This window comes from Botryllus schlosseri, chromosome 9, assembly GCF_051294905.1.
Source record: "Botryllus schlosseri isolate E-star chromosome 9, Bs_hap1, whole genome shotgun sequence".
NCBI classification, from domain to species: Eukaryota; Metazoa; Chordata; class Ascidiacea; order Stolidobranchia; family Styelidae; genus Botryllus; species Botryllus schlosseri.
Genome location: NC_137244.1, coordinates 15,136,090 through 15,158,900, shown reverse-complemented (window position 1 = coordinate 15,158,900; position 22,811 = coordinate 15,136,090). Strand labels below are relative to the sequence as shown.

Genomic DNA, 22,811 nt, shown 5'->3' with positions numbered 1-22,811 from the left:
TTGCTCTTGTTGGTTGAATCCAATGTGCCTGATTCGAATCATACGGCATAAGCTGATTCGTACTAACTACTAAGTGATTCTTTTCGCCATCCCTAATTGGGATCCAAGGCGTTATGAAAATAGATTGGTGTACGCACATTGTAGCTAATCTGCAACAGGATCGAAACAACGTGCACTAGCAGTACTTCGTTGTCAAATGTGTAGTATTTGCAACTCGAGGCAATATAAGAATTAGCCAATCGACGATTGCTGTCGATGCAACACAAATGTAGGCGTTCGGAGTCACTGACGCGGACAATGCACACTGCACAGTACATACCAAGTTACTATATATAAACATAACACCATTCATGATGAAAGTTGAGATGAATAAGGATTTGGAAGTTAGCTGATTTTTTCTGCACATAATCACAGCCCTAACGGACTAAGTAGTCTACCATTTGGAAGTAAAATAAATTGTTATGTTGGTAACTATGGTTATTGGAAACCGCGATTATAGCTTACTGCTTGATATAATGGGCAAAACATAAGCTACCGATTTGAGCCATTTCTGACTAAGCGATGTCATTCAATGTAGGCAATCGTCTCTCTTATTGGAATACCGGGAAAATGTTGGCATTTTAAAGCGTTATGCGTTACGCCGGGAATTTCTTAGCTGGATTGCGATGCAACCATGCGTACAATCGTTGCAGGTGGCAATAGTGCAGTCACTGTTATCCTCGTAGTCTTGGTACAGATGTAACTGAGCTAACTTCAGATACAATAATGCTAAACTTTCAGTGACAGTGAGGTTGTTTGTTACTGGCTGGGTAACGGCATAGCAATGTTACCTATATCGGCCAAGGAACAATAGACGACGTTCCTTTGACAGAGAGTAGCGTATGTACTGACGAATCCATGCGTAGTGCGTAGTGACAACAATAGCTTTAGCGGCTTGTGGCTTGGGATTGGAATTCGGTCACGTATTTATTCATTTATCGGCTTTATACAGAGACTAATCAAGCGAATTACTTCATAATATGAGTAACGAAGGGATCGGACAAGAGAGTCATGAGCTTCTGGTTAGAAATGGCTCGATTTCTAAAAAGGTGAGTACTACAAACACCGATACCATCAGATTGTTTTATATCTGAACTTTCGAGTTTGCTTTGAATTTAACTTGTGATATCCAGTATAATCTATTGTAATCATATAAATGTTGCTCTAAGCCAGTGTTTCCCGAAATGTTTTGAGCTGCCGCCCCTGGACAACGAATAAGGTGTCAGCGCCCCTGCCCCTCCCCGACACCCCTTACCACGCCTAAATCATTGGCGAAAGCAGTTCTGCATTTATGAGAGCTAATATTGAGACGAATGCAGCTGATGTATTTATTATCATCATTCTAGTCATATTGTGCTTGAGTTTTGATGAGAACAATCACATTCTAAAATTTCCGGTCTCTACGCCCCGTCAAGTCGGTATCGACTGTGATTCAGAAACTTTGTCACGACTCTGAAAATACGTTCTATCAAATATGAGCGGGCAAGGGCAACGACGAATAAGTCAACCCGAATCCAGTGAGAATATTTCAATTTGATTTAATTGTGTATCCAGAACGATTGATTGGAGATATGAAACTTTGGGTTTAACTCAAAATTGTTCTACACTACAATGTAATCAGCTCCCCTATCATTTCATGCTCGAAAACTTACAGAATGGATTGATTATTTATTCGGTCACGAATTTTCAACTGGAATATATCATGGAATCAAATCATCATATCCTCGCGTACTTTTCTGAGATGGTTGATTTATGTTTCTCCATTAAATTCGGATATTCGAGATGGACCGGTAGCTCATGCAAGCTTGAGAATTGAAACAGTCCACGTGTCGCGAAATTTCGGTGAAATATCACGGGCTTATCACTGAATTCGGACAGTGCCATTTTCACCTTTATCATACCATTAGTTGCCTTCTAAACCCACACCGCGCCAATTGCTCTCAGCACCCCCAACCGCCTACTATTATATCCAGAGGCCACCAATCGCCCCCTTCATGACCAGCGGCTCCTTCACGATCGCGAACGCCCCCAGGGGCGCTGGCGACCACTTTGGGAGCCACTGCTCTAAGCAGCCACCTGAAAATAAATTGACACGATCGAATATCCGCATGTCGCTTGACCGCTACACTTTCCACAGTCTCCTGCTCAGAATTCATTTGTTTCGTTGTATTGTCCGATCATGGTGACGTCACAATAAGGACCCAGTCTTTGTTTTCTCGGCGGCAAGCATCGATCTGAAACGCATCGAACGTGCGGATAGTTACAGCGTTAAATCTTAAGTGGACTTAAGGTCGGCGCCTTGCATGTTCGTTAGTTTCGTTGGCGCAGATCTTGTTTTTAAAGTCGCAGTTTTTGCAATTGGCAATGTATGTTTATTAGGCGAGATCACGCTCATTGACACAAAATTTACGATAAGATTCCTTATCCAAATCAGACTTGCGACTTTGCATTACGTGCTCATCTACGTTAATAGGCAACGGAATATCGGAACTAATGCTTGTTGCGGATTAGGGGTTGCATGCCACTTTAAGATAGTTAGGTTAGCTACCGAGTTGCCCGACCCGACATATAGCATGCGACACATTGGAAAACGACATTTGAGCGTGGGACACTTCAGCATACGTCAGTTCAGTATGTAACTTTAAAACGCCAAAACTAACCCTAACTCGAAACATAACCCTGAAATTAACCACTATTTATGATTGGCGTGGCCAGGGTGGCGAAAGGGTCGGTCTCCCCTCCCCCAAATTTCAGGAAAATTTTCGTAAAATCAATAAATATTACAGTATTTTGGGGCAGATGAATGCAATCTAAAATTTGTCTTCGCGCTTCGTGCGATTTAGTGTCGAATACATGTTTTGACTTTATTAACGGTATCCCGCAAAAAAAATTATTCTGCAAATATCCATAATTGACTTTAGCTGCATTCTCAATTCTGAGAATACAACAGTACTAGTAGATACCATAGAGAAGCCCGAGGTCCTTGGGTTGATTGAGTCCAGGCGTGTCAGTTCAGTATGGGGGTTGATAGGGACTGCTAGTTCCTGAATTTCCGTTCCGGAGCACACGAAGACATATAAAGTAGGCTACATGTGACTCCGCAAAGCGGGCTCCCAAAATGATTGACGGCCATAAAACCGACGCATGTATTCCGAGGCCTTCGATATAGATTTTTGGTTGCTTAAATGGCTGACTGGCGCCTAATGATCCTGTCCCTGCAATCAGACCCCTTCGACACAAATGCAACTGGCACAGGAAAATGTCGCCACCTTCCGTCAATAAAAAGTGCTAATTTGAAATCGCACGAGTCTGATCAAAGGATTTTTTTTACATTTGGTCTGGTATGTATCAGCGATTCAAATCTTTAAACTAGCGTCAATCTTTACCTGAGGTTACTAAATAACCGTGCTTCAACGAAGTCATTAATAAGAATGAACACCACTTGATCATATACACGCACCAATATTATTGATCAAAATCTTTTATTTATTCGAAAAAAATTATGTTCTGCGCAACTAGGCCAGAAATTCACACTGATTGTTCATCACTTAATGTCAGTGATTTTGGCTCGTCCGTGATACGATCGCCTAATACAAGTTATAGTTGGCAACTGGCAGCTTCCAAAGGGTGTGTGTGTGTGTGTGCGTCTAAGAATCGTATGTATAAAGGGTAGTGATGAAATTGCCCACGGCAGGATGTACGGTTCTGCGAGGTGGTCCCACGGGGGAGCTCACCTAAACTCATAAAAGATTTGCCATCTCCCCAAGAAAATTTTTAATTCTGACTACGACCTTGCGTGTGAGCGGGGGGTCATTTACGTCATCGAATTTTTCGCTCCCAAAATCTTTTTTCTGGCTACGCCCTTGCTATATATATCCTACCACCAAGCCTCACCATAACCTCAGTCTAAATTCAACCTTAACACACTCCTAACCCGCAATTTAACCCTCATGGACATGTGTCGCATGTTCATGCCCAAATGTCGCATGCCGAAGTGTCGCATGCTATAATGTAGCATGCTCATATTGCTCATATGTCCGCGGACCACTTCATCGGGCCAGATGTTATATATGCTCACATTGTCATTTAACCAGGCCTCTCGTTCTTTTAATTTCCATCTTATCGCCAGGTCATGGTCAATTGGTCAATGGTCATGCATAAACGAAGACAACACATTAAAAATACTGTACTGTTGCGTAATAAATCAATTGCAGCTGCGACATATACTGCGGTAATTTGCACTGATCGAATAAAACGCACAAAAATTATACCTTTCATTAGTTGTATTGTACAATATTTTGATACCAAACGATGCAACGGATGCTGTATATGCCGGATTACTGTTTACACGGGAATTCTTCAAATACATAACTTTTGGTCATGCAGCACTTGATAAATGTACACTCAAAACAGCGGAAATTAAAACCAAAAAGATTTTTAGTCGGGCTGAAAAATCATTTATGGAAAACAAAGCTGACGGATGACCAAATCTACTGAAATCTACCAAATCTGGCTGACATAAGGCGTCAAGTGACGTTCGAATATGTGACCAAGTAGATTATTAATATTATTATTAATATGGTTAAAAGTTGTAGTGGCGCTTATCTCCCTTAAGGGTCTGGTGCACCGCGGTCAGAGATTACCTCCTGGTATAAGTACCCTTGCAATGTAATTCAACCTCGGTTATATATGAATCAAAACTTAAAGGATTCTACGACATGATAGCATGAATTCAGCCACAGGGGTTAGATAGATAGACGCTATTGTAGCCAAGTAAAAGCGACAGCGAAACTGACACGGCCTTATATGAATTCATTGTCGATTGCTACTACATGGATCATCAATGCTTTACCATAAATCCCTCATCTTGCGTTAAAACGGATCGAACTCTAACGTCAGGTATTGCGAACATGTGTAACGTTTAATGGAGAATAGTCCGAATTAACGGTAGTTTTTCCCCTCCCGGGCATTTTGGACGAATAAAGCGATTGCCAGGGCTATTCCGTGTCCGAATCAAACGGATTCGACTGCAAGTCCCTTGTGACTTCTACAATTTTCCACTTACAGGGGGATTCTCAGTCTCCTCCCGCTAAAGCTTCCGGCCTCACTGTGATAACAGCGATTCTCTTTATTACCGGAGAAATGACCGGTAGCGGAGTGTTGGCATTGCCGAAGGCGGTGCGCGATGCAGGCTGGGTAAGACTTATTTGATCATTAACATATTGCCTCTTCAACCAGTGTTCACAGTGTACCCTATGGTGCATGAAAATATGCACCGGATGCACCAGGACGAAAGGGTGCACACACTGCACTGCACACTGCACACAGAAGATGCGGACTACATATAATGGGCCGTGACCAGCTCCGCGCGATGCTGTTTTTTTATTCATTTTTACTTTATTTTAGTCGGCATAACCCTACCAGGTATACTGAGTGTAGCAATTTTACACTCAGGAAGAAGTGATGACCTTCATTTCTTTAGTCATCACATATGCCTACAAGGGTGCATGAGACATGGCTACAACTTTAGAGGGTGTGCCACTACTAAAAAGGTTAAAGAGCTCTGATGCAGATTCAACAATGCTATTAATAGATGTCAAAGAATAAAACAAGCTATGCTTCTGCCAACCATACATCATGCAAATATTGTTTATACACGAATGTTACCAAATCTTATATATGCGCGCTTCACGAACCCAACTCTCATGGGGTACCGAACGCAAATTACCTGGCCTGATTCCCATTAGCTGGACATAAATAATAATTTTGTTATGGAAACTATTTATGTACCGTAGCCAGATGTCTAAATGTTTATCAAGGGTTGAGCTTTGTAACATAAATGTTTCCAAATCTCCCAAATACGTTTTTCGCTGTAAATCTGCAGATTCTTTATTTCCAGATCAAATACTGAGAATCAGTTTGCGATTCCGCACGGATCGTCTGTAACGTCAAGTTTACGGATGGACATCGCGAAGTTGCAATAACCCCCACTGCGATTAATTTGCAGATTGGAATCTTTCTCATGTTCATGTGCGCTGCCATTTCATGCTTCACCGGCTCAGTATTGGGCAGATGTTGGAGCGCTATCATAGAAAGAAGGCCTTCGCTCCGAAAAGACTGCCCTAATCCGTACCCAACGATCGGAAATGAGGCATTCGGAAAGGCAGGAAGGTATATAGATCCACGCCATTTTTCGCTGTTGTTGTTATTGTTGTTGTAGGGGGCTTTGTTGACATGGTTAATCGGTGACATATAGCTGTGTTTGATTGGGGCATTGGTGGGTGTTGTCCACGTTCCTTCCTCGTTGGTCCTGATTGGTTGTAATAAACGGCGAAAGTTATGCTTTGTACGTATGGCAATGAAAGCCAACGATATCGGATAACAAATTATTCGTTTTTGTATCCGATACGTTTTAGTATACGCCGAAAACATGATCTGGTCGTCGTCATCGCCTATATGTTATAGTTCGTATTCATTTCATTGAGCCATTGCAAGCAATGTATCATACGAAGAACAGTGCGAGTGTCCTAATGACCATTTGTTACGGACAATATCAATTACATCTATATGCCCGATTATAGCGTTGCGCGTACTTTTCCGACAGGGCGATATCCTAATTTCATTCAAAACGAAGGAGTAAAAGGTTAATTGTGCAGACTGTGTATAATTTCTCATCAGCGCAACATTAGTGCTACCCGTTGGAAACTTCTACATCAACAGAAACACTTTACTTCATGTTTTTGAAATATCCAACTCAACAATAATCGTAACACTTTTGATGGAAATCAGTTGAATTTCAACTTCCAATCACTCACTGCGTCAGGCAACAGCAGTGAATGAAATTCTCCAGCAAACTAAAATGAACCCTGTCTCGCCAGAAATTAAACATTTTCCTGCCCCCGTTTGGAAACGGGCTAGGACAGCAGTACCCAATCTCTGTTGACATAGTCATATTCGTTAGACGAGACAGCGAGCTTATTAATTATGTTACAATAATATTAATTTATATAATTTAGAAGGCGTAACTCTCTTTCGGCGATTCCGACACCAACTGGCATGTTGTTTGCGACTAAAATTAGTCTTCGAGTGCACCATATGATCTGCGTTAATCTATCATCCAGCAGAGTCCGCATCGTCTCACAGACAAACTCGCAGACCTATTTTGGATGCTCGTTACTAAAAAATCGTCGAAACCTACGCGACCCCCAAATTTCTGCTGTATAACTGAAAGCTCTACGGCCCACAGGAAACAACGGCATGGTCCATATGTTGGAATAGATATCCCTGGTTAGAAACCAATGATAAATGCACGCCATATGTACAATATTTTCGGATTAAATGTTATACATACTCCAGGAAAATGTGAGTGCATAGCAAATCCTGTGTCTGAAAAACCATCTCAAATCGCAACCGGTCTATAGCCCGTCTCCGGATAGACTTCCTCTCCGGGCATACAATAGGGAATAGGGGAAATAATCAGTGGTTGTTTCAGTCAACGTTTCCCTTCCTGTTATACCCTGCGACGACCGGGTCACTGATATAAAGCGAGTATCCCGCGACCAAAGCATATGTTGTACTCTTACAGCATAATCGTGAACGTCTCGGTCTACTTCACGTTATACGGCGTGTGCGTCGTTCTTTTACTCATTGCGTCCGGAAATGTGCAGAATCTTTTATCGCAGGTGGGCGCTATAAACCTCATAAACTTAAAACTTCCATTGCAACAACTGAAAGATACTTAATTTTGACAGGTCAACGTCGATATCTCGTTATGTTATTGGGTGATGATTATCGGCCTCATTCTTGCACCATTTTGCTGGATGAAGAGTCCAAAGGACTTCTGGTAAGACATGCGTGGCATTGACGCGTACACACTGGCGAAAGTCTTCAAAGGCATGATAATCAGTATTTTTGCATCCACAAAGCCAGTGATTTACAACAGGTCTTCCGCGAGAAATTTGCTAGTTTCATTACATTCTGGTATCCTATCAAAGGCGGAATTCAAACGTTTTGTTTTAGAACTAACGTAAATAGCAACTCCTTTATGGATGTACTTATAGTAACCAGCACCAGCTAGAATTAATGTTATGATTCAATTCATTTGTTGTCACCCAGTAATAATGATATATTCCGGGCCCTTTTTCGCGTTAGAATGTTGAAAAAACATTGCTCCAAGCGAGAGGCGATGCGTGAGACAAGGTGAATGCTGTAAAAATACATATGGATTATGATCATCGATTCGCCTCCATACACCGCAGGCGTGGTGCTTGACATTGAGATACAGACTGTTCCAATCCAGTTTCCAGTGCCAGTGGCGGTTCATTTGACTAGAAACCGTATCAAATTTTCCGTTTCTGGCGGTACGTAGACACCGTAGACATGATGACTCATACCTTATTGATGTAATCAATCGATTCCATCATTTTTGTTCATGATCTCGTAGAAGCGATTTGAAATAAATGTCCTGCATTTTGTATCATATTTTAATCAGCAGCCGGTGAATATGTAGCACATAAGCTGCAACATCGCAAGTAGGCGCGGTATGCTTAGAAGAATGAAACGTCTCTGCGTGGGTCATTAGGATTGTTCGTAGATCGCTATACCGAGACAAATGGATTCTTGTTTCTTATGGATTTTGATCATGCCGTGTCTCAATATATCATAGTATGGAAACTTGATTGCATAAAGATAAATTTGTTGGCGCCATACAGTATATTTACTTAATCAGCATAAAAGCATCGGAACTATGGCAGAATACCCGGAGAGGCAACATGACCGATTCTTTTACCCACATCTGGATTTAGACGATGTTGCCCCATTTTCTTTGAGCACGTTACTGCACTGTTGTGCAAACTTATCTACTCTCAAATTTTCTTAATTACCACAGCTCCCGATAGCAGGCGTCTACGACGTGAAACACACTAATGTTTTTCTAGGCGCCATATTGACACTATTCGATGAAATTCGTGAAAAGCAACCCGTTTAATTAATATCATAGGCAACATTCTTAGCCCTCTTCAAAGTAGGAATGGGCTATCCATAAATTGCGCCTCACGCAGTCCCGAAGGACGGAGGGCGCGGTAGGCGTGATCGCCACATAGTTGTCAGCAAGCCCGCCCTCACTTATCGCTCCTTGAACGGGCGCTCAACCCCTATGGTAAGGACGCCATCTTGATTTGGTTGATAGTACTTAATACTTATAGACATAATAATATTTACGGTGGCTGGAAACATTCTGTAGTAGGTTTATATTCGGGTCTACTTACCTATGAGCTTCTGTAGGTCTGACTTTAACAGAGCATCAACCTGCAAAAGTCACTTGGTCGCAGAATTGAACGGAAAATTATCATAATTAACAAAAGTCCACATTGCTGCCAAATTTTTCAGACAGGGCAAGGGCAAAGTGAGTTACACGATACATCATGTTAAGACAAATATTTGCGTTTTACTAAACAGAGGGCCCCGCAATAGATAAGCCATTGATGTTGCTACCTCAGAATCAATTGGGCCAAGTCAACGCTGGTGAGGAGTATTCGTATTTCAAACAGCCTAACCTGCGTTCTCGTTTTTACACCGCCATGTGTACTCAAATCGCGTGCGTCCGAACGTATTTCCAACCCAGTCTTTTGAAGTATGCCTCGGTTAAGACAACGGAAATACCCTGGAGCCAATTGTGGGCGTTACTCTTCCAGACAACGCCCATAAGCGATGATGCGAGTAGGATATTGCAACGTGAGGTATATTGTCAATTTTATACGCATAATTATGATGCTACTGTGGGTCACAGGCGTATCTACTCTCTCGCTTGTCGATTCAGACCACTCCTTCCTCACACCACGAAAATTAATTTGGATTTATGTATTCATGCCTTGAGACATATCTAATATTTTCGTAATGACCAGACTTTGCTTTCTATCCGTTAGGCCTATTGCACTTGGCGCCACTGCGACCACCGCCGTGGCCTGCGTTCTCATCATCATTCAAGCGGTCATGGACATTGACCGAGCCAGGAACGACACTGCTGAATATTTATCTAATGGAGGTAAACAAACGAACATACCTAAATGACAAACATAGCTTTGCTCGTTATCATGCTTCTTGAATATAGAGTAATACATCCACCAGCTATGGTTGGATAGAAGAGATTTACGTTAAAATATATTTTGACATGGTGGTCAAATACCCAGCATATAGCAATATACTTTGAAGCCACGTTACAGTTTACAGCACATTTAACGGCAGGTCGCCCTATGTACGGATTTGTAGCTTCGACGATAATGCCGTTTCATCGTGATATAAGTAGCCTACTGATCTGAACACATGCTATGCTCGCTTGGTTGCGTACAGGTTTTCATCATTTAACGGTAGAGGTCACTATTGAGCACAGCATGGATTTGGATTTGGATTTGGATTTGGAAATTCTGACGGATGTGGTCATTGGTCATATGGATGGAATTTGGGTTACTGTTGAGACATGGGATTTCAAGTGATTCTGTATTCTCATGCGACTTTTAACTGAGTTTAATAATTGGGACGTGGACGGGTACAAATACGAACAGGTATTTGAAAATGATAAATCTGCCTATCTCTGTTATGTGAGTAACCCGCTATTCCATTAGTACACCTAGAGTAGACAGTCTATTTTTATCCGGCGGTTCAACCCGTTTTATTTTATCGGTTTTAGAATGCCAGTCATTTCATCTATGGTGCAAATTACCGCGTGGTACATAGCCCAACAGTTATATATTTGCCCGTGCCTCATGTCGCCGCACTCAGAAACCAGAAAAGCATCTATAATTATACAAAATACATTAACCATCATTTAAAACTTCAGTTTAGCTACAGCTAACGGCAAATGCTGCGAACCCCGAAAAGGCCCTGGTTCGTGTGAATATGAGTTCATAAACGTTCGCTGTGAATGCGAATGTGAGCACAAAAACACAAACATATGACGCCAGGTGACATTATAATGCCAATTGCAATACAAATCACATCGTTGTCCTGGTCAACAATACTAGCTCACGTCTGGTGTCATTGGAAAGATGTCACTCACTGTGTTACTGAAGTCAAATGTCGTATCATAATCTTGTTGGTTAAATTTTATCAAGATCAAGTGTTATTCGTACCCAGTACTGTTGATCTGCTCAGAAATCTTTTGAGCTAATAGGAATATAGTTTTGGCAACACATCATCATCATCATTGGTTTATTAGCAATTTTATCAGTTCAATACACCACAAAAAATGCGATACAATGAATAGACAGGAAGATGTCGAAGCGACTTGGATTTGTCAATGGAATCGGACACCCACCTTGGCCTAGGCGTAGTAAAGAGGAGGCATGCACACTGGCAATAGAGAGAGAGAGAGAGTCTTTATTTTTATCCAACCAAAATACATAACAAACGGCAGTGATGGTGGTACAGAAAATATGCATGCACAGTATTCGGTATTAGATAGGAATGATCGGAAAGAAAAGAAAAGATATGACTATGGGTAGCGTCAATTGGTCAGATCACATCCGGCATATAGTCGGGGTAGTTATCGTAATTCGACAAAGCATAAAACAAACAATGGGAGTGGGATGGGATAAGGCACGAAGGAGTAAGTAAAATGTGATGACGAGAAAGAATAATTAGTTTTGGATGCGTGTCATTGTATTATTTACAACTGTAAATAGAGTGATATCTCAACCAAAATTACCGAAAATCAATAAAAAGTTTCGACTATATGATATAGGTTTATTTTAGTTTATTGCACTCGCCGTCACGCGGAGAGTGATAGCATGTTACAATTCACGGAAACTTGATCGAAGATGCTAATATTACTTTAAATTATGCTATGTCACAATGATACTCACAGTGTAGAGCAGGGCTACTCAACTATTTTCAGCAAAGGTGTAATAAAATTTGACTAAGTCCCGTAAACCCGTACATGTGACTGGTCTTGACAACCGGAGATTCTGGAGACATTATGGCTAAACCAAGGCGGTTACATATTGCTCATCTCGAGCAGAACATAACTTTTCTGTGTAAATCAGCGATAATGGATTTGGTTTTGTTAAGAAACTAATTAAATAATGAGTCGGATGAGGTCAGTATTCAGCGCTAAACAGATCCGCATTCCGACCGCTCTCCGCCAGTTGAGCATCTCTGGTGTAGAGCCTTCCTAGGTTCAATTGCATACACGAAGGTGAACAGAATGTCCCCGCCATCTTTGCTAGTTAGTGGTTGTTACCAATTAATCGCTACCAGGGATTAGCGAAACCATTAATATTCGCTGATGTACGATCTTCCGCTATAACAGGTGAAGCATTCCACCGCGGCTTCGAAACATTCTTCATATCCTTCGGAATGATACTGTTTTGTTTCGGCGGCATGGCGGCGTTCCCAACGATCCAGGCGGATATGAAAGTTCCGGAACGGTTCACGAATGCGGTTGTCATCGGCATGTCATGTAAGCGTATTGTAGCAAAACTTCTTTTGAGATTTGACTTCTTACGTGTTCGTCACCGAATAGCAAACGTTCTGAGAATCACGTTTGTGTGCTTAATTGCGTTCATATAGGCAGAAACGGCAGCATGATTCGACATATTTGCACGCATTTACATCATCAAACCATTACGAGACCTCTATGAATGTATATTACATATATGGCTAATGCCTGTATAGATGCAGTGGATTGATGAAGCTTCAGCCCTGCCCAGCACTTCCACGCCATTGGCTATATTCTTACCTACGGCTCGCCATCGCAACTCCATGGAGTTGACAGAGTGCCAGCATTTCTAATCGAATTCCCAAGATTGATACAATCACGCTGATGTTCAAGTCGAATCTGACTGTCACTTGTTTGTCCAATTTGAGCTAATTTGATTGTCGGGAACTTCTAATGCACACGATGCGTGACAACGATACCTAAAATATACAGTATACGTGCTACTGTGTTTCCCAGCGGAAAAGGATACTAAAGCTTGGAAAATAGGAGGGACCTGACGTAGCTAGCTTTTCGAATCAACCCTTGGACCGCAGTGTACCTCCAGCATTCTCCACTAAAAAATCGAAATCAAAACATAAAATTCCATGGAAATGAATAGGAAATTTCGACACAGGAAATCACGCGATGCATATCATTATAATTGGTAATTTTGAACAACATATTCCAAAGTACATCGTTAATTTCTGGCTTCCGACCAAATATTTAAAGTCCTCTACACACCGGTTCGGTAGACACGTTTTCCTTACGAGCGAATGCGACACATTCTACTACCGGTCGTCATCATGACTCTGGTTCGCGTCACAACTATGATAGGCGTAACACATTTGTGCACGCCATTGACAGGCATCCTTTGCATGTACATACCGGTCGGGGCGATTGGATTCGGCGTATACGGTGATCTGGTGTCGGACAACGTTTTCGACTCATTGACTCAAGGACCTTTGCAGATAATCGCGTCTATCTTAATAACGATGCATCTGGTGTTCGCCTATGTCATCCTGCAGAACCCGCTGAGTCAAGTGTTGGAAATGCCACTGAGATTACCTAACAGTGAGTAAAAGTTAGGCATGCAATAACTAATGTTTGACACACGAATGGAGATGCTGTGCCTAAATGCGTAATAATCTATTAGCTTTACAAATTTTGTGTTTAAGTTTGTATCATCGTAATATTCACGAATTGCAATGAAAGTACTAATTGAATAATAATCGCGGATGATAAAGTCACATGATCTGAAACATTGTCCATATACCGTCTCACTAATCGCCACGATCTCACGAGGTCACGAAGCCTTGAGCAAAGTTGGGCGTGTCGTCACAACGCCATCGTTACGCAGTCTTCAGTCGCTCTTTCCTGTCAAACAAACGACAACCGCCCTAAACTGATCGTGACGACAATGAAGAATGAGAAACGGACCATGGCCTTGATAACTTGAATATATTAGAAGATCATGGTCTCTTAGTCGAATTATCCTGACTAAGTCCTGAAATTGACTTGGTCAGTAGAATGGCGAAATAGTGTATAGCGGTACTTTCCACAGCCACTACTGTGAGTTCCAGTCTTTGATCAGGTCGACTCAGACATTGCCAGATCAGGTACCTGAATGAACATGAATGCTAAAGCAACATAAATAACACAAGTCCAGCAAATCGGCATCAGTGGACAAAATACCTCCTGACGCTACGAAACTGCAGAAAATAGTTCGGAAGGCCGCTAGCCAATGAGCTATATGGGAGCCGTCCTGTAAATTTTACGGCCGTAAATTATATCTTTTGTAAGTGACCGTATGGTAATGGAGAGGATGAGTTCGGAAACCATTTTGAAGAGACTCATTTTCCATTTTTGACTTTATTTTGCCCTGTATTATGGTATTGTCGAAAATCACCAAGGTGATCACTGGGGCTTCAGGTTGTATCTTTTCGAAAAGTGATAGCACGAATTCCATAATTAGAATCAACAACGGCGACTAGATTCCGGCCGCCGATTGTTTCACAGCAGAAAGTTGAACGTTGGGACGCTTTTAGAAGTGAAACTGTCAAACGATCCTGAACTCTTACTGTAAGGCCATCAGACATTTAATAGTTTGCGGACATGATACTGGATCAATCAAACAGCGTGAATGTCGATGGTCGCAGTGTCTTGTTTTAACGCCCACGAGACATGTTGCCGTTACGGTGACGAAAGCAAACGATGCGCAACCGACCTGCGTACAGACGCCGCTTCGAAACCAATCAAATCATCATGCGTCGCTGCTTGTAAATTCGTGACGGAAAGATATCACGACGCTTGGTCTAACCCGAACCGGGTCTCAAATGTTGACGCGAGATTTCGTTTGTACGTGCCCATCGAAGCTAGCCGGCTTACCTGTGCAGTGTGCATAGATGTAAATAAATGGGAAACCATGTGACTGGCATATATAAAGTCGTGATGATATATCGCGATATTGCGGATCCGTGCATAATATGCATTAGCCTATTGGTGATCCGAGTTACGTGTTGCCTTCGTACCTACGTGTCGACATAGAACACTATTTCTTTATACATCTATATATAGGCGTAGCGATGATGAAAATTTTAGGGGGGAGGTAAAACATTTGGGCAGGCAGCAATGACGTGATGTCGTGAATCCCTTATAAAGTAGCTAATACAGATGAGTGGCCACCGTCGCGGTGATCACATAAAAACTTTTGATGAAAAAGGTGTCCTCATCCACATTGGCCATATCAGTCCGTACATAGCTTAGGCTACTTATCTACAGTTAGACGAACATACTTTGATAATAATGGATAAGCCTTTAACAATGCAATATTGTGAAATCGATGATGGTTTCCACCAACAAATTACGATTCCGCGAACTTTTCACTGGCAGAATGAACTCGAAATCAGCAACACTTTTCTTAATCCAAATGGCAATACCCTTGTGGTGTTACGACCTTTGCGCGGTATATAAACAGGCATTTTGAAGTTTGCTTGAAATATCATGACTTGCCTGGTTTTGCCAATACTTTGAAGATATCAGGATTGTCAGTTGCCACCAGTGTGACTGCGAATTGAACTCGCATCCCCACGTTACACAACCGTGATACACTTGCTGCTCTTTCAGAATTTGGGATCAAAAGAGTCCTCGTGCGAAGTCTCATAACTCTCTTCGTTATTTTCACCGCCGAGAGCTGTCCGCGTTTCGGCAACATCCTCGCTTTGGTGGGCGGCAGCGCGGTGACCCTCAACACTTTTGTATTCCCGTCGGTTTTTTATTGGAAACTGTGCAAGAAGAACGGAAAGGGATGGGACGCCATGTGAGTATACTCAGATACCCATGATATCATAATCAATTTGACGCGTAGCTTGGGTTTTATGGTCTACTAATATGATCATGTTCAATTCAAGCATCGGCACTGTATTGTGAAAGCATATGGACACGTCAAGCACACAATTGAAAGATATCATGGGAATTAATGATTTCTATGACACCTGCCGTGTGAAAGATGGATGGTACGCCACCATCATTGCTCATATGCCTTGTCACTTAAAAGTACTACTAAATCTGAATTGACTTATAGGCGGTATAGCTGCTTGAGTGTGCAATGGAACTGCGCATGCAATGGTACGTGCGCGATATTGACAAACGCATGAAGCATGTATGGTACAGGTCATTTCTTTTTCTCGGTATCGAAACGCACGAAGCAGCTAGAATTCTGGGAAAGCCCGTGTTCTGTTGCCAGTTGCGACTCTAAAACGAGTAACGATGATCTAACGTTATAAAAGCCGCGCCTCCGCGTAGCTACACATGAAATAATTGCCGATTTTCTATGCGACTCTTGAACATATCGAAATGGAGTCCTCGCCACAGCCATACTCTGCACATTATACGGAACCAGCAGGATCTATACCGCCCTTGCCGGGTTTACGACACTTCATAGGCTACATATACGCTACAAGTGCCAAAAGTGCATATTTGGATATCCACGAAACGCTGGCGCCTGCTAGGGTAAGATCAAAACTGCAAAGTGGTATCCGCAACGTTCATAGCATACAAGAGTAAAGTTTTGAACTGTGAACACTGAACAGTCACGGAAAGGAATGAATGAATTTGGTGTAAATTTACTCTGAAGCACCTAACTCCAGAATCAAATAACGGCACTTGAATCAACGACACAAGTAAAAGTATATATGTACGAAAGGCGATTTTTATGACCTAAAAATAGGAAGATTTTGACCTAAAAAATCTAAATTTTGACATTTGTCGACCTTAAAAATCTTAATTTTGACCAAATTTGACTTAACGTATGCAATTTAGGTGTTTTCCCACGTAATGTTAGAATTGCGCTACTTACCGGCATTTCTGGTTGGAACTATCTGTCCTTACGAAGTAGTTTGCCCTGAAAAACATTTTTGACCTAAAAAACTGACAAATTTTTACATGAAAAAAAACTTTATTTAACGAAATCTGGTCCTATGATGAATTCCAGTAGCTACATTACGCATTACGGTGGAAATAATTAGGATTTTTTGTAGTACATCGAAAGATACTTTCCAACATTCTCGGGTAGAAAGTAGAAAGTGTATGTCTTTACTAAGTAGCTTGCTAAGAATGGAGAAAGAACGTTCAACAGCAGCAGTTGTTGGCTGAAAACACTGAAGTTGCTGAAGTTGTGCGTACACTGCTGGTGACAAACCGTGTTGCTTCATTCTGGCAATGGTGTCTGCATCACAATTTTTCATCATGCGCTTCTTGATATAAGAACCATGCAATGCCCTGCCCACGCAGTCTTGCTTCAGTTAAGATATTGCGGTACGCTGAGCACACCATATCAACCTATTCGTTTCATTTGAATGTTTATGATTCACAAGGAGCAGACAATGGGCCGTCTACAACGATAGGCCTATAAACAGGGTTGCTATCGTCATGGATCCAAAAATAAGGACATTCGAAAAATTAGATTAGAATTAGAAATGCGTTTTTTGACATACTTTGTATTTATACGAGCCGTGGCATATCACATTCCATACTTTGCACCAAAAATAATAATCTGCTCCAGCAACTCATCGTTATTAGAAAGTGCTTCATGGATCTCACGACAGCTCAGGTCTAGGTTTATCTTTAATTGTAGCTGAGATTTCAATTCAATTTAATTTATTGCTAAAAATTTCATCATTTAAGTACACCACAAGACTGCGATACAATGAAAGATAGGAATGTATCGAAACGACTTGAAGTAGTCTCTAAAATCAGACACCCACCTGGCCTAGGCGTTGTAGAATAGGAGGAATGCACACTGAATGAAAAGTAAAAGAAGATAATATAAAAGGACAGGTTACAAAAAAGGTGACATGTGTCGTGCTATACGATCACTCACTGCCCTACCTATCTCACAGTGGCGGCTCGTCCTATAGGGCAACTGGGGCATTGCCCCACCTAAAATTCTGTTCAATAACAATTCTTTACCATTTATAGACGCGCAGCAATCTATATATACCGAAATCCCAGCGAAAATCGTATTCTTCTTGTCCTTTCGCTTGTAAATGCCCATATATAGCGAAGTCTCTGCGAAAATCGAATTCTCTTCTGTGTTTTCGCTTTGCGAATGCCTAGCCGGGGCATGCCCCGGTAGCGCTCATAACAAGCTTTCACTGTCTATTCTCTCACTGCCGCGCACAATAAAGAAACGGTGATTTACTCTCTCCTATTCATAAAATTACCGAGCAACCGGGGCACATTAGCTCTGTGCCCCTAAGGTGTGATGTAACAATCGTATCTATATCTGAACTCGGTTACCGTCATAGGCGTTTAGTCGACCTTTGCTGGTATCGGTCGATTTTCGTGGTGTTTCACACCATGAAAACTCTTGAAACTTGGTATGTCATGTCGTGATGGTGGTATTTAACACTGCCCCAAGTTTCAGGGTTTCTATTTAAAGTTTAGGGTAGTAATTCCGTTTCCGAAGTTGAGTGTGTGCTGATCCGTCATGTATCGCAAACAGATTTTACTCAAAAGCCGGTTTTGGTATCCATTGATTTTGACGATGTTCAATACTGAGATCGGTTATGACATTTGGCACGGTAAGTCTTAATGTTAGTATCGAATGCTGTACCAAGTTTTAAGTTTGTCACTGAACTATGTTAGTGGTAATTTCCAATCTCACAACTTAGAAGTCAAATCCAGTGGTGTGTAGTGTACGCCACGGGATTTCCTTTCATTTATGATGTCATATAATATCGATGCACAAGCACAATTTCAGAATATTATGAAACACATATACCAGAGGAAAACGATCGGAGTTCTATAGTTGTCGAAAACGTGGAATTCCTTAGAAATAAGGAGAGTTGAGTTTTCTAAGACCTGGCCCTTCAAAATAAGGACAAATCTTAGAAATAAGGACGGTATGGCAACCCTGCCTATAAAGTATACGCTACAAGCTGTAAAATGTCATATGATAAGTTCATCGACAGTACAAAATCTACGATACAAACGAAATACAGGTTGCAAAAAAGTTTCAACTTTGTAAACAATTTTGACATTCTTTTACCTAACGCTACAATTTTGACCTAATTTTGACTTTTTGTGACATGTTAAAAAAATCGCCCTAGTCATAATATTTTCCTACCGGTATGCTAGCATGAGAAGATATAATTGGAGGTTTATCTAGGTTCCCCCTCGCCACCTCATCCGAGTAAGCGGTGTCTTATAAAAACCTAGAAGTGGGCCGTGCTACAAGTCGGCAGCAACGGAATAAAGATGATGAAAATTGGCCTGGTGTGAATGACCATAGTAGTCGACAAACAAACAAACAATCAAACAAACAAACAAACATGAGAAAATATAGCTATCGAAAGCAGCATGCCCATCCTATTGCAGGTTTATACGAATAAGAGTGATTTGTGAATCACGTGGATATGACATTATACTTTCCAGACGAAATGCGGCACAGTGATTATCTCGGACAGCTGGATAGTGGACAGTCCTCAATTTAACTCGGATGCTATATTATGAGGGATAAGTGATTTCCTTAAAACTAACCGCGGAAGCAGAAGTGTTGAGGATAAGCAAGAAGCACAAACTTGCATGATCACGAGTAATGGACAATTGGACATTGAGCTCAATTAGCAGGATCTATCAACTCTGCTCAATACCTGTAATAATAATAATGAGTGAGATGCACCCGATAGAGCATTAGTCAAGATAAACAGCAGCTGTTACACGTAACGTGTTTTGCGCTTCAATAACAAGCTGAATTGCGTATAAGTATCTGCTGTGCAAAAATCAAATTCGTTCGATCTGCATGCTAGATGCAAGCTGGACATTAATTGGCATCAGTTAGCAAAAACGCTGGCAAGGAACAGCTTCTCAAGTAATGTATTCATGGCACGATTTTGCAATGCGTGAGCAACAGAGTATTCAATAACTTTTCAAATCCGACATACAATAGATTATAATGAACCGAAATCGAAATAACATTTTATTAGAAATCTACCTCGTCACCCACGAGCGATCAAAATGTCACGTCGCCATTACGCCGACGAAGTGCACGTGACAATTCGCGATGTCGCGTGTATTACCACCAGCTTGTCTAAATAATTGATCGGTATCTAATTTTTAGAATCACAAATCTGGCTTCGGGGAACTTCTAGAGCTGGTGTGTTTTTTATTGAGAGAATCCTTCGTTTTCAACTTCAATTACCGTTGACGTACCGTCGCCAAACCAGCATGCTATATATGTGTTATGTGCGCTTCCACCGACAGTGCGCTAACCGATCATATAGCTATAGTCGGCAATAGCAATGGCTCCTAAATATTTTTTTCTATATTCCGAAACCACTAGAATGTGTTGGGCTAGTGGAGAAACCGCTGTGATAGAGCCTGAGAAACTTGTAGTAAGTCACAACTTAGTTAAGAACTGTAAGGAATCCAATCAACGTCATTTGCTTTCGCATATTCAGTCATCGCATTCTCAAAAATCATGTAGTCATATTATTCGACAAGAACCAATCGAAAAGCTTGAGTTATGACTATATATGTTTAACACAAGTCAAATCTGCAATCATTTATGATTGCGCAAAAACACTCTTATTCGAAATCCAATAATAATGAACAAAATGAAGTACAACGAAAAACAGAAAATATACACATAAGCTGTGTAGATTGGTGTTTCCAAATTCGACTCCGGAGATTAGAAATTTTATGAATAATCTACACGGATTTCGTGTTTCAGGAACATTCCGACGTGGGAAAAACCGATCCATCTGCTGATAGTAACGATAGGAATTGTCGGAGGCATATCAGCCACATACGCCGCCGTGAAAGGCATCATCGACCCCGATGCGTTCGTGCCCCCTTGCTATTTCAATATCACCGCAGCTTCGGGCGGATCAGGGGGCGGTGGGCATTGAGCGACGCTATCAATGGCTGGAAACATTTAGTCAAAGGAATTTCATGATAATGACCGTAATATCCACCCAGTTCCATTGCCCGATACTGTTTCTCCGACGAAAATTCGACAAAATTGTTGAGTCTGTTTGAATTTGACAGCTGGAAAATGAGGCCGTGCGACATGCAATGGCTACGAGCGAAGTGATATCGCGGATTTGCGCCGAGTCCCTATAAGCTGCATAGGCTGATTTGTAACGTTTTCTACCAAGTTGCGACTGTTTCTATTCAAGAAATCCACTATCTTGCTTCGTAGTTGAGTCAACATATCAAATCCGCTTGCCGGTCTTGTACGACACGTGTAGGCTACCCTACGATAACAGTGTATCTTCGAATGCGCTGATATGGTTGCCAAATTAGAATTCTGTGTTGTCGAAATGAATATTATATTAGTATATGAATGTGTGTGCTGTTATTACTACGGCTTAGCGTTACTGAACGTATCGCGTAGTTATGCGGAATATTCGAGATCACAAGAGTTTGGTATTTTGTTTGTCATTTTGCCGTCACGCCTGATGTCATTTTGCTTGCAGTTATTCGACTCTTTTAAGCGGTTTGACTTTATGACTTGGTGGCGATCAACTAATTCGTACTAAGATCGTATCATCAAACTGTCTATCCTAGATTATGTTTTTATTTGAATATGAATAATTCCTGATCAATCATACAACTGCGTGATTTTACATAAACGTGATGCTGTTAGAAAGCGCATATCGTATAGAATTCTTAGCACTACAACGCGCGTTTGCAGTTGCTGGCTGGGCTACATATGGCTTGCGTTGACAATTCAGCTTTCCATCCAACGTATTCAGAGCGGGTCTCGGTGCATGTTTTATTGCAAGCGCAATAGACGCCACTCCACTGCTTGGACATAATCTGGATTTTTATTCGTGAAAGAGTACACGCAATTGTGATTTTACTTGTACATGTGCAATGTACATTGTACGAATATACGACTTGGGCTGCGTGTCGAATAAGGCCCACAAGATTTAGAAATGCCCGTGTCGCGATGCAATGCTACAACGCGCAGAGGTATCATTCGGAGGTATACTGGCCACTAGGTTAGGGCTACTATAGGCTACTAGAGTAGCTTATTATAGCAGCTCGTGGATATAATCAACGTAAGATTATTGGTTGTATTTGGACAGTTTCTTGGAGGTACAGAATAATATATTCAATACAGAATAATACAGAATAATATATTCAATATACAATTGAATAGTATATTTGGGCTCATTTCAATATGAATACACTATTCAATTGTATATTGGTTGTATCTGTATCCGACTGATTACAAACTTTCGGAAGAAGAACTCTTTAATATTGTGCGGTCATTTCAGGAAATTGCTAAATTGTAGCATAACCGGAAAACTATGAATATTTTGGTTTAGCGTCATCACAGTGCAAAAGTGATTATAAGTATAATTTTACAATCATCATCAGCTATAAACGTAGCCGAGTAGAATTGAAACTCGTTACGTCAATTTGTATTGATATTGAGTCATTCGCATTGATACATACTTATTCGACGATACGACTTGTGTGATCGATGTCCACGAACGACCAGATGAAATGTCTAGAATCTGAATTTTTGATACTCCCCGGTATAGGCTGCTTTTTGTTGATTTATGTTTGTTTGACGATTACAACACAAATGTCATGAGGTGTAAATCGCGAAAAAATGGACGCATACGCTCGCCGACCACCGAAATTGCGTCCGAAATTGTTCGAAAACGTCATTTTATTTATATTGAAGTGAGGATATCCGTAACCTCAATGCGCTTTGACTACCGTGAATATGATGACATTTCCACCAAAAATAGTGCGCGTATAACTTGGAGTACATTTAGTCAAG

The 22,811-nt window shown here is 41.3% G+C and overlaps 3 protein-coding genes, 1 long non-coding RNA gene and 1 other non-coding gene across 6 annotated transcripts in view; 3 read left to right on the top strand and 2 right to left on the bottom strand.

Moving 5' to 3' along the window:
- Positions 1 to 22,811, top strand: part of LOC145446217 (uncharacterized) — a 182,931-nt gene that overhangs the window by 48,148 nt on the left and 111,972 nt on the right. The gene's annotated exons all lie outside the window — the stretch shown is intronic.
- The window catches only part of LOC145446229 (somatostatin receptor type 5-like), a 146,802-nt gene that overhangs the window by 108,947 nt on the left and 15,044 nt on the right, over positions 1 to 22,811 (top strand). The window lies entirely within an intron of this gene.
- Positions 111 to 21,626, top strand: LOC145446228 (uncharacterized). Its single transcript, XM_080324471.1, has 10 exons — positions 111 to 1,088; positions 5,107 to 5,235; positions 6,047 to 6,210; positions 7,625 to 7,721; positions 7,791 to 7,882; positions 9,963 to 10,081; positions 12,344 to 12,493; positions 13,376 to 13,582; positions 15,635 to 15,827; positions 20,742 to 21,626. The coding sequence occupies exons 1-10, from the start codon at positions 1,020 to 1,022 to the stop codon at positions 20,917 to 20,919; spliced, it is 1,398 nt and encodes a 465-aa protein (XP_080180597.1). The 5' UTR covers positions 111 to 1,019; the 3' UTR covers positions 20,920 to 21,626.
- On the bottom strand, positions 9,073 to 9,207 carry LOC145447457 (U4atac minor spliceosomal RNA). The gene has a single exon (XR_013917600.1). It is a non-coding gene; the product is annotated as a U4atac minor spliceosomal RNA (small nuclear RNA).
- LOC145446249 (uncharacterized) lies at positions 12,061 to 13,376 on the bottom strand. The gene is made up of 2 exons (XR_013917238.1): positions 13,253 to 13,376; positions 12,061 to 12,564 (listed from the first exon to the last, which is right to left on the bottom strand). It is a non-coding gene; the product is annotated as an uncharacterized LOC145446249 (long non-coding RNA).